Source organism: Orcinus orca, chromosome 8, assembly GCF_937001465.1.
Source record: "Orcinus orca chromosome 8, mOrcOrc1.1, whole genome shotgun sequence".
NCBI classification, from domain to species: domain Eukaryota; kingdom Metazoa; phylum Chordata; class Mammalia; order Artiodactyla; family Delphinidae; genus Orcinus; species Orcinus orca.
The window spans coordinates 53,463,933-53,476,503 of NC_064566.1; the positions used below are offsets into that span (position 1 = coordinate 53,463,933).

Below are 12,571 nucleotides of genomic sequence, written 5' to 3' on the forward strand. Positions count from 1 at the left end.
CCAACATAGGAGCACCTCAATACATAAGGCAACAGCTATAAAAGAGGAAATCAAAGGTAAAACAATAACAGTAGGGAACTTTAACACCTCACTTACACCAATGCACAGATCATCCAGACAGAAAATTAATAAGGAAACACAAGCTTTAAATGACACAACAGACCAGATAGATTTAATTATATTTATAGGACATTCCATCCAAAAAGAGCAGAGTACACTTTCTTCTCAAGTGCACAAGGAACATTCTCCAGGATAGATCACATCTTGGGTCACAAATCAAGCCTCAGTAAATTTAAGAACATTGAAATCATATCAAGCAACTTTTCTGACCACAATGCTTTGAGATTAGAAGTCACTTACAGGGGAAAAAAACGTAAAAAACACAAACACATGGAAGCTAAACAATACGTTACTAAATAACCAAGAGATCACTGAAGAAATCAAAGAGGAAATCGAAAACTACCTAGAGACAAATGACAATGAAAACATGATGATCCAAAACCTATGGGATGCAGCAAAAGCAGTTCTAAGAGGGAAGTTGATAGCTATACAAGCCTACCTCAAGAAACAAGAAATATCTCAAATAAACAATCTAACCTTACACCTAAAGGAACTAGAGAAAGAAGAACAAACAAAACCTAAAGTGAGCAGAAGGAAAGAAATTATAAAGATCAGAGCAGAAATAAATGAAATAGAAACAAAGAAAACAATAGCAAAGATCAATACAACTAAAAGCTAGTTCTTTGAGAAGATAAAATTGATAAACCATTAGCCAGACTCATCAAAAAAAGAGGGAGAGGACTCAAATCAATAAAATTAGAAATGAAAAAGGAGAAGTTACAATAGACACCGCAGAAATGCAAAGCATCCTAAGAGACTACTACAAGCAATTCTATGCCAATAAAATGGACAACCTGGAAGAAATGGACAAATTCTTAGAAAGGTAAAACCTTCCAAGACTGAACCAGGAAGAAATAGAAAATATGAACTGACCAATCACAAAGAATGAAATTGAAACTGTGATTAAAAATCTTCCAGCAAACCAAAGTCCAGGACCAAATGGCTTCACAGGTGAATTCTATCAAACATTTAGAGAAGAGCTAACACCCATCCTTCTGAAACTCTTCCAAAAAATTGCAGAGGAAGGAACACTCCCAAACTCATTCTGTGAGGCCACCATCACCCTGATACCAAAACCAGACAAAGATACTACAAAAAAAGAAACTTACAGACCAATATCACTGATGAATATAGATGCAAAAATCCTCAACAAAATACTAGCAAACAGAATCCAGCAACACATTAAAAGGATCATACACCATGATCAAGTGGGATTTATCCCAGGGATGCAAGGATTCTTCAATATACACAAATCAATCAATGTGATACACCATATTAACAAATTGAAGAAGAAGAACCATATGATCATCTCAAGACGCAGAAAATGCTTTTGACAAAATTCAACACCGATTTATGATAAAAACTCTCCAGAAAGTGGACATAGAGGGAACTTACCTCAACACAGTAAAGGCCATATATGACAAACCCACAGCAAACATCATTCTCAATGGTGAAAAACTGAAAGCATTTCCTCTAAGATCAGGAACAAGACAAGGATGTCCACTCTCATCACTATTATTCGACATAGTTTCGGAAGTCCTAGCCACAGCAATCAGAGAGGAAAAAGAAATAAAAGGAATACAAATTGGAAAAGAAGAAGTAAAACTGTCAGTGTTTGCAGATGACATGATACTGTACATAGAGAATCCTAAAAATGCCACCAGGAAACTACTAGAGCTAATCAATGAATTTGGTAAAGTTTCAGGATACAAAATTAATGCACAGAAATCTCTTGCATTCCTATACACTAATGATGAAAAATATGAAAGGGAAATTAAGGAAACACTCCCGTTTACCATTGCAACAAAAAGAATAAAATACCTAGGAATAAACCTACCCAGGGAGACAAAAGACCTGTATGCAGAAAACTATAAGACACTGTTGAAAGAAATTAAAGATGAAACCAACAGTTGGAGAGATATACCATGTTCTTGGATTGGAAGAATCAATATTGTGAAAATGACTATAGTACCCAAAGCAATCTACAGATTCAATGCAATCCCTATCAAATTAACCAGTGGCATTTTTTACAGAACTAGAACAAAAACATCTTAAAATTTGTATGGAGGCACAAAAGACCCCGAATAGCCAAAGCAGTCTTGAGGGAAAAAAACGGAGCTGGAGGAATCAGACTCCCTGACTTCAGACTATAGTACAAAGATACAGTCAGTAATCAAGACAATATGGTACTGGCACAAAAACAGAAATATAGATCAATGGAACAGGATAGAAAGCCCAGAGATAAACCCATGCAGCTATGGTCAACTAATCTATGACAAAGGAGGCAAGGATATACAATGGAGAAAAGACAGTCTCTTCAATAAGTGGTGCTGGGAAAACTGGACAGCTACATGTAAAAGAATGAAATTAGAACACTCCCTAACACCACACACAAAAATAAACTCAAAATGGATTGGAGACCTAAATGTAAGTCCAGACACTATAAAACTCTTAGAGGAAAACATAGGAAGAACACTCTTTGACATAAATCACAGCAAGATCTTTTTTGATACACCTCCTAGAGCAATGGAAATAAAACAAAACAAAAATAAACACATGGGACCTAATGAAATTTAAACGCTTTTGCAAAGCAAAGGAAACTACAAACAAGATGAAAAGACAACCCTTAGAATGGGAGAAAATATTTGCAAACAAATCAATGGACAAAGGATTAATCTCCAAAATATATAAACAGCTCATGCAGCTCAATACTCAAAAAACAAACAACCCAATCCAAAAATGGTCAGAAGACCTAAATAGACATTTCTCCAAAGAAGACATACAGATGGCCAAGAAGCAGGTGAAAAGCTGCTCAACATCACTAATTATTAAAGAAATGCAAATCAAAGCTACTGTGAGGTATCACCTCACACCAGTTAGAATGGGCATCTTCAGAAAATCTACAAACAACAAATGCTGGAGAGGGTGTGGAGAAAAGGGAACCCTCTTGCACTGTTGGTGGGAATGTAAATTGATACAGCCACTATGGAGAACAGTATGGAGGTTCCTCAAAAAACTAAAAATAGGGCTTCCCTGGTGGTGCAGTGGTTGAGAGTCCGCCTGCCAGTGTAGGGGACACGGGTTCGTGCCCCGGTCTGGGAAGGTCCCACATGCCGTTGAGTGGCTAGGCCCGTGAGCCATGGCCTCTGAGCCTGCGTGTCCGGAGCCTGTGCTCCGCAACAGGAGAGGCCACAACAGTGAGAGGTCCGCGTTCTGGGGGGAAAAAAAAAAAGAAAGAAAACTAAAAATAGAACTACCATACGATCCAGCAATCCCAGTATTGGGCATATGCCCAGGGAAAACCATAATTCAAAAAGACACATGCACCCCAATGTTCATTGCAGTGCTATTTACAATAGCCAGGTCATGGAAGCAACTTAAATGCCCATCGACAGACAAATGGATAAAGAAGAAGTGGTACATATATACAATGGAATATTACTCAGCCATGAATAGGAACAAAATTAGGTCATTTGTAGAGACGTGGATGGTCTAGAGACTGTCATACAGAGTGAAGTAAGTCAGAGAGAGAAAAACAAATATCACATATTAACGCATATATGTGGAACCTAGAAAAATGGTATAGATGAACCAGTTTGCAGGGCAGAAATTGAGACACAGAAGTAGAGAACAAACGTATGGACACCAAGGGGGGAAAGCGGTGGGGGGTGGCGGTGGGTGTGTGCTGAATTGGGAGATTGGGATTGACATGTATACACTGATGTGTATAAAACAGATGACTAATAAGAACCTGCTGTATAAAAAAATAAAATAAAATTCGAAAAAAAAAGAATATGACCAGATGTAGGATGCCTAGAGGGAGACAGGAAAGAGAGCTGTCTGCCAGAGTGGTGAGTTCTGAATAAACCATTGTTAGCCAATACTGGAAAGCTATTTTATATATATATATGTATATATATATAGGGGACTTCATGATAAGCAAATTGAATATACTCATTTATGTCAGCTCCCTAGTGAAATGCTACTAATAAAGATAAAATAGTTTAAAGTAAACACACAAGGATGAAAAGAACAGAAGAGACAAGAGCAGGTAATAGAGTCGACAACATTTTAGAAGATCACAAGCAATAAATGAGTGATAAACTGAGTTGGCAGAATGGAAAAAACTAAAACCTAAAGCCTTCAAGAAGCAATGCAGTTCTAGCCATAGAACTCCAGAAGATCTTAGGATTTGGAGTTATCAAGTACCTCATAGAGTGTAGGGTAAGGAATAAGTCTAAGAACAGGAGGATTAGTTGAAAGTCTATAGAACGAGAATTAAGACTCCCAGTTCACTCACCACTCTGCATAGCCAAGCAACTACCCCAGCACACACCCCAGTGGGAGACTGGAGGTTTACTTTCTGAAGAAAATCAAACCCAAGAAGCTTTGGACTCTGAACTGCCTGGTATACTGGGGCAAGAAGTAAGACGCCTTACTAAAAACAAGGGGATTCAGTGAAAGTCGTACATACCAACACTGAATTCCCCAACTGCTTTTTCCTGCTTAACTCCCAAAATGGGATCCAGATTATACCCCTAGGCAGAGGTTGGAGGATGCTCTCTGGAAAAAAACAGTCCGAGCAATGGTAGCTGCTGGATTGGCATGTCCCCCACAGAAAGGGCTCACCCACTCATTCTACAGTGAAGTCCCCAGTCAGCAAGCACTGTCAATACACAGACTGTCCGATCAGCTTTTTAAAGTCTCATTCATAAAGAAGAATTGACAACCAAAGATTACTGCACATTTAAGAAAGCCTCTTTTTTTTTAAAGTCTGAAACAAACAGAAAAAGAAAGAAACCCAAAAGTAACAGAAAATGGAGGAGACAAAAAATGAAAATAACAATAATAATGATAATAGAAAATAATCGGAATTAGAGGATAAGAGTTTTATACTGAAAGGACTCACTAGCAAGGTACACAAAGGCAAAATAAACAAATGGGACTACATCAGACTAAAAATATTTTGCACAACAAAGGAAACTATCAACAAAATGAAAAGGCTGCCTACTGAATGGGAGAAGATATTTGCAAGTGATATATCTGATAAGGAGTTAGTATCCAAAATATACAAAGAACTCAGACAACTCAAAATCAAAAAAACAACCAACCGGATTAAAAAATGGACAGAGGACCTGAGTAGACATTTTCCCAAAGAAGACACAGAGATGGCCCATAGACACATGAAAAGATGCTCAACATCACTAACCACCAGGGAAATGCAAATCCAAACCACAATGTGGAGAAAGGGAACCCTTGTGCACTGTTGGCGCAACCACTATGGAAAACAGTATTGGAGGCTCTTCAAAAAAATGAAAAATAGAACTACCACACAATCCAGCAATTCCAAGTCTGGTATTTTTCCAAAGAAAACAAAAACACTAATTTGAAAAGATGTATGCACCCCTATGTTCATTGCTGCATTATTCACAATAGCCAAGATATGGAAGCAACCTAAGTGCCCATCAATAGATGAATGGATAAAGACGATGTGGGGTATACACGCGCGTGCACGTGCATACACATATACATTGGAATATTACTCAGCCATAAAAGAACAAAATCTTGCCATTTGCAATAACATGGATAGACCTAGAGGGTATTATGCTAAGTCAAATAAGTCAGACAGCGAAAGACAAATACTATATGATTTCACTTATATGTGGAATCTAAAAAAAAAACAAATGAACAAACATAACAAAACAGAAATAGAGTCAGAGCTACAAAGAACAAACAGGTGGTTGCCAGAGGAAGGCCAGTATGTGGGGGAAGGAGTGAAATAGGTGAGGGTAATTAAGAGATACAAACTTTCAGTTGCAAAACAGATGAGCCACAAGGATGACGTGTACAGTGTGGGGAATATAGTTAGTGATAGTGTAATATCTTTGTATGGTGACAGATGGTAACTAGACATTGTGGTGATCACTTTGTAATGTATAGAAATAATCGAATCACTGTGTTTTGCACCAGGAACTAACATAGTGTTGTAGGTCAGTTATACTTCAAAAACAAACTCATAGAAAGAGAGATCAGATTTCTGGTTACTAGAGGTAGGGGTGAGATGGGAGGGTGGGAATTGGGTGAAGGTAGTCAAAAGGTACAAACTTCCAGTTATAAGATAAGTAAGCACTAGGGATGTAATATATACCATGTTTAATATAATTAACACTGTTGTGTGTTATATATGAAAGTTAAGAGAGTAAATTTTAAGAGTCCCCATCACAAGGAAAAAAATTTTTTTCTTTAATTTTGTGTCTATGTGACATGATGGATGTTCTCTAAACTTATTGTGGTAATCATTTCATGATGTATGTAAGTCAAATCATTATGCAGTACACCTTTAACTTATACAGAGCCGTATGTCAGTTATATCTCAATAAAACTGGAAGGAAATAAACAAAACAAGAACAAAGGACTCACTGAAGTGAGATCAAAACAGTGAAGAAAAAACGACCCAAACAAAAGCTTATCACTGTGAAATTTCTGAATACTGAGGTTAAAGAATAAAATCCTAAAAGCTTCCAGAGACAGGAATCAGCTCACACACAAAGGATCAGGAATCAGAATGTTATCTGGTTTCTCAGTTGCTATATGCAAAGTTAAATGACAGTGAAACGATACTTCAGAAATTCCAAAGGAAAAATCATTTCAGTCTTGAATTTTATATGCAAGGAAACTATCATTCAAGTGTGAGAATGGAATAAAGGTATTTTTAAATATTCAAGGTGTTAAAAAAGATACCTCTCATGTGGCCCTTTCCCAGAAAGCTGTTATAGAATATGCTCCACCAAAATGAGGCAGTAAATCAAGAAAGAAGTGATGAGATCGAGGAAACAAGAGCCTCAGCACAGAAGTACCGCTGGCCCTCTGCATCCACTGATGCAAAACCCTGGATGTGGAGGGTTGACTATGTTCATTGTACATTCAACACCATTTTATATGAGGGACTTAAACATCCACAGAGTTTGGTGTCTGCAGGGGCTCCTGGAGCTGATCCCCTGGGGATACAGGGGGATGACTGTAAACAGAATTTCCAGGATTATGGTGAAAGAAAGTTCTAGGAAGGTAACAATGGAACCAGCCTAGAGAGCAGCCTGTTCAGATTAGAGCGGAGAGAAGGGTGCTTCAGGAAACAATCTCCAAGCGGGGAAATGGGCTTGATAGATTATATGGTGTCTTTAATCAGATTGGGAAGGATTTAAGGTTTTGTCCTAATTGGGGGAAAATCTAGTGATAGGTACGTGGATACTCAACAAGTAGTACTATCCACAAGGTAGGTACTCAACAAGTGGGGAAAATGGTAATTATCACTTCAGGAAAAACAAACAAAAGGTCAAAAAAGGAATAGTACACTATATGGCTTAGCAGTGAACAGTATTATTGTAGGTATAAGGTAAACACTAAATATTGATTTAACAAAAAATGTTATATTCAAAAATAATTGACTAGCTTGAGAGGATGAGAAGTGTATTTGGGAGAGTGGAGAGTTAAATCCTCATAGTTAATAAGAAGTCAGTAGGTAATGTATGGGGATAAGGAGATAAAATGTGCTAAGAAAAGAGCTCAGTTCTCATTTTACATAGCACGAACATAGTAGATGATGTCTAAACGAGGGGGAAAGAGTAAGAAATATCAATATAAGTGTATTATTCAGAAATATGACGGTAAAGAAGAAACAACTAAAAGTGGTCGCTACTGAAGAGCAAAGAACTGATGCTTTTCCATTGTAAGCCTTTCCAGTAGGTTAGACTTAAAACAGTACGTGTACTTTATTTTAAAATTTTAATATATTCTTATTATGTATGAATTTCTATTTTAGTTCTGTATGTTGAAAGTTAAGAGGGCTACATGATAGAAAGAATTCAGACTTGTTACTGAGAGGTTCTAGCCTTGGCTTTGGCCCTTATCAGCTTTGAGACCTTGGGCAGGACACTTGTCTTACTGAGTCTTAGTTTCTTCATTTATGAAAGGATGGAGGTTGGAAAAGATAGTCTCCATGATCTCTTTAATCTAGATATCCCAAGAGTCTATGATAAAGATAATAATGCTATACAACAAATGAAGAGTTAAGACTTGGGTGGAGGCTTGAAATTCCCAGTTTCCTTTTTTAGTTGAAATCAGACTTGGAGAGAAATTTTCACTGTGGTCTCTGAAAAGAATTCAACACCCACCTTCCATTGTGGAGCCTGGGGCAGGCAATTGACCACGTACTGGCTCAGGGACACATAGCTTAGTGTTATTTTAGTATGGGGTCATTTTATTTTTTTTGATATTTAATATTTTTCAGTATGAATCACAGGTGAAATTTTCATGCCATGTGTAAACAATTTCACTTTTTTATTGAAACAATGAATTCAGGAATGTCATATTGGGATGTCAGCCATTTTATCAATGTGTGGAAAAAATGCTTTTATATTAATATAAGAAATGATGTCATTTAATATGGAGGAGATCTCATAATTCAAGGTCAGCAAATCTCAGGAGGTGATTTAGGTCACCAAGCTAGCTTTGGAAAAGGAAAAGAATGTTTTCCCTTTGTCTTCTCAAGATTTTGTTTTTTTGGTTTTTTTCAACCAATTTTCGGGTAGCTGGTGTAAGTGGCATGGTTGTGAAAAGAAGACTCTGACTAATAATGTCTTTGCCATTGAAACGTGGCTTTGGAGAATTTCCTTGCTCTTTCTCTCGGCTTCAGTTTTCCCATCTGCACAAGAAAACGATTAGCTTAAATAATATTCAAGATACCTTTTAGCTTTAACATTCTATGTTTCTGCCTCCTTATTTTATGTGTGTATTCAGACCATTCAAGAGACCTGATTAGGTTTGGGGGTTTCTTTTCAAAGTTCAGTGTAGTGAGAGTGAACTTTTTCTCTGTTAAATATCACTCACACTTAAGTGAAAAGTCAATAGAGTACTAGATACAAACAAAAGAAAACTTACTTTTTCTGTTGATAGTGGTTTAATTTTTTTAAAAGAGGAAAATATTTAAAAGTTTAACTTAGCCACTTTTAAATTAGGTGCTAGAAAAGTAAAACTTCAATACAGATGACCCTTCATATCTGTACATCAGTATGCAGTTTACAGAGTCCTTTCCTCATATATATTATGTCATTTGAAAAATACATTTCTACAGGGCTGTGTTGTATACTTACTGTGTATTTGATGCTGTGTGTGTGAGCGTGTGTATGAATATGCACATATCCTTACCTCGGGTCTCTATTATGTTTAGTGAAGGAAGCAAACGGTCTTCAGAGACAAAATGAGAGAAGACGGGAACAGACAGATTAAAACCATTTAGTAGGTTACCCAAGGCACATAGAAGGACACATAATTTTAGAAAATCAGCCTCTAGCAGAAATAAGTAAAGCTAAGAGCAGATCTTGCCCACAGGCCATAGTTTCCTCATACTAGCTCTATAGCTCTCTACTCTGGTCCTAGAGAACGAGGAAAGTTAGAGGCACAAGAGAAATAACATTAAGCACAGCCTCTGTCAAAAGTGACTTGCTGTTTGTTTAATAAGCATTGACTGAGCGCTAGCACTGTGTCAGACACTTGGGGATCAGAGATGGATACAGCATGACCCTTGTTCTTGATTCTACAAAGGGAAAAGGGTCAGTGTAAAAAGGGCTGAATGTGCTCAGAGTGTGTCCCTAAAATGAAATACTGGTTTTATGGTATATGTCCCTGGAGTTGATGTTAGCAAACTCTACAGGGGTCTTGGAAATAATCCTGATTCCACAGTTGGTGGTTCTTAGTCTTCTCCAACGTTAGAGAGCAAGGGAGCAGGAAATGAGGAGGCTACCTTTAAACACCATCCAAAAAGTGAGGTTGATGATGTTGGGATCATACACTCACATTTCCTCTTTCAGCATTTAAAATGGAGGGGGGGGGAGGGACTTGTTTAGTGAATCATGTTTGGGAAGCATTGCCTAGTATCTGCCAAAATTTCTTTTAATTCTGTTTTTCCACCTTTGCAGCTAAGATATCAACATGGACTAGGGACTCCAGACTTGAGGCAAACCCTCCCTAACCTGAAAAACTTCATGGAGCACGGACTAATGGTCAGGTGGTGAGTACCTTTATCTCTCATACCCAGAAACTGCAATGTGGATAATAATCCTGAGGAACTTGCCTGACTTCCACATCGCTCCACACCTTCCTTCTGGGTTTTCTTCTGTAATAAGATATCTGAAGAAAAGGTAAGGCAGCCATCATACTTGTGTAGGTCTAAGCTCCAGTCTGGCTAAGAGGGCGAAGCACCCACGAAGGGGGGTGAGTTCAAAGGGGTGCTGTTTGGACATGGGAAGGTTGGCGGGACAAGGAATCCTTGAGAGCTTGGCTGAAGCAGAGACTAGAGGATAGCCATGTGATTTGTAAAAGGGGGACATGGAGCCCCCAGGACTCTTCCAAAGAACAAGCAAAGGACAGAATAAGCATCAGGATCAGTGGTTGTGAGAGTGAAGGGAAGAAAGCACACAAGGAATAGGTCAGGCTGTCAGGATCTAGTCTGAGACCAAGAGACACACACATACTGGAACGTTTCTCACATGTGATGTCAGTGCCTGTTGTGCCGTAAGGGCAAGCTGCTGCCTAAAAGTGCTTTGTCAGGATGGACATGACCCTCTTCCAAAGACAAGGGGAGAGGGAAAGTGATGCAAAGAAAACATTAGATGATTCGTTCGACTTAAATAAATGGAAAGCTGTTGGCTCAAGTCATTTAGTAATTCGAATCCTTGGATGATGGGCAATGACTTACAAAATCACATGAATTCATATCAGGCCTTTAGTTAGACAACTGGGAATAGCACGGTTTCTTCTAAAGAGCACTGGCTTCTGATCCCAGATCTTTTTTGATTTCCTATGTGAATTTTTGTTTTTTTAAGTTTTGAGATTCCTTTATTCAAGCCAAATTGTTCAACCTTTATCACAGTGTAACACCCTATTTTAAAAACCTCAAATAAATAAGTTATCCATGTAGCCTTGCCATTTCAATTTTCTGATTTGCTGTGTGGATTTAAACTCCTGCCTCTCTGAAACGTATTTCCTCATCTGTAATCCCTGCTCTGCTCATCTCACTGGTTTGTGGTGAGGATGAAGTGAGATGGTAGGTGGAGAAGTAATTTGTGGGGAGGAAAGTACAAGCATAGTTTCAGTTTCTTCTGTGTCATCAAGATAGGCCTTGAGGAGAACAAGAAAGTGGCATCTATGATTTACCTTTGACGTTTTCTGTTTCTGTCTCATGATCTTCAAAATGCAAATTCTGGATGTCTTGACTTTAGATAGGACTTCTGTTAAGCAAATACACAATTGTTTAAAAAATTCTACTCAGAATATCAAAATAATTATAAAAAATTCGTGTTGATATGGACCTGTATGCCCTGAGGAATGAGGTCTAGGAACTGAGTTTTAATGTAAAACAATAATAGTAATGATAATAATGATTTAAAAAGTGAGCTAGCAGGCATGTATTTAACATTGTCAGTGTAAAGTTCCGTGATAGGTACTCTGGAGGTAACCAGAGGTATAAGGCTCAAGCCCTACCTTCAAGGGATTTGTCATCTAGTTAGAAACAAGGTATATAATTCATGAAAGGTTTTATAACACAAATGGTAAATAACTTAAAATGATCAAAAAAAGAGGCAACTGACAGCACCACCTGATTAATCAACTAAAATGAATCTTGTTCAGTACAGACAGCAGATTGTCCCAGTGTCATTTATTGAAGACTCTATCTTTTGTCCACTGTTGATAACGCCGATCTCTTTCATGCATCAAGTTCACTTACATACAGATCTGTTTCCAGGCTCCCTATTCTGCTTCATCATTTTATTGTCTATCTATAGGCTAGTACCACATTTTTAATTAATATAAGGTGTAATTTCTGTAAGTCTTATTGAGGTTTGAGCATCTCTCTTCCCTCTGACATTTGGAACCACTTGAGAGAGGAGATACAAGAGACAGACTAATAGGAATCAAAATGTCAGTTTTATTACTGATAAAGCTGCATTTTCCAAGTGGCTTTAGATGTATAATAAAAGGGCTTGCAAAGACATCACTCAAAATTAAACTTACTTTTGCAGTCACGATGTGAACTGGAGAACCTCAGGCTTTCCCTGCAGAGGCAGGCCCTTAACTATACTATAGAGGGTTGTCAGGTGACTCCTCCAAGAACCCAGATGGGGCTAAGCCAAGAATACCCAGGTTTTATTTTTCCCTCTAAATTCACTGATTAGAAAAGGCCCTCCTCCGCTAAGAGCGAGTGGGAGGATGGAGAGAGGCCAGGAGCGTTACTCTTTAAATCTTCCTTCATAGCAAGGGAAAAGGAAGATTTCCCCAACTTTCTTGAAATCTGGTTGGGTGAGGCTCCTACTTACGATCCTTCTTCAGAACTCTTTTGGCTCTTCTGGACTTATGAACTGTATCTGAGTGATTTGACAGCTGTATGATATTGAGT

The 12,571-nt window shown here is 38.0% G+C and overlaps 1 protein-coding gene across 9 annotated transcripts in view; it reads left to right on the plus strand.

Moving 5' to 3' along the window:
* UVRAG (UV radiation resistance associated) overlaps nt 1-12,571 on the plus strand; it is a 373,872-nt gene that overhangs the window by 336,393 nt on the left and 24,908 nt on the right. For all 9 annotated transcript variants that reach the window (XM_049714244.1, XM_049714243.1, XM_049714245.1 and 6 more), the window contains one exon: nt 10,095-10,186. In XM_049714244.1, coding sequence (XP_049570201.1) covers nt 10,095-10,186 — 92 coding nt within the window. The remainder of the gene's footprint in view (nt 1-10,094; nt 10,187-12,571) is intronic.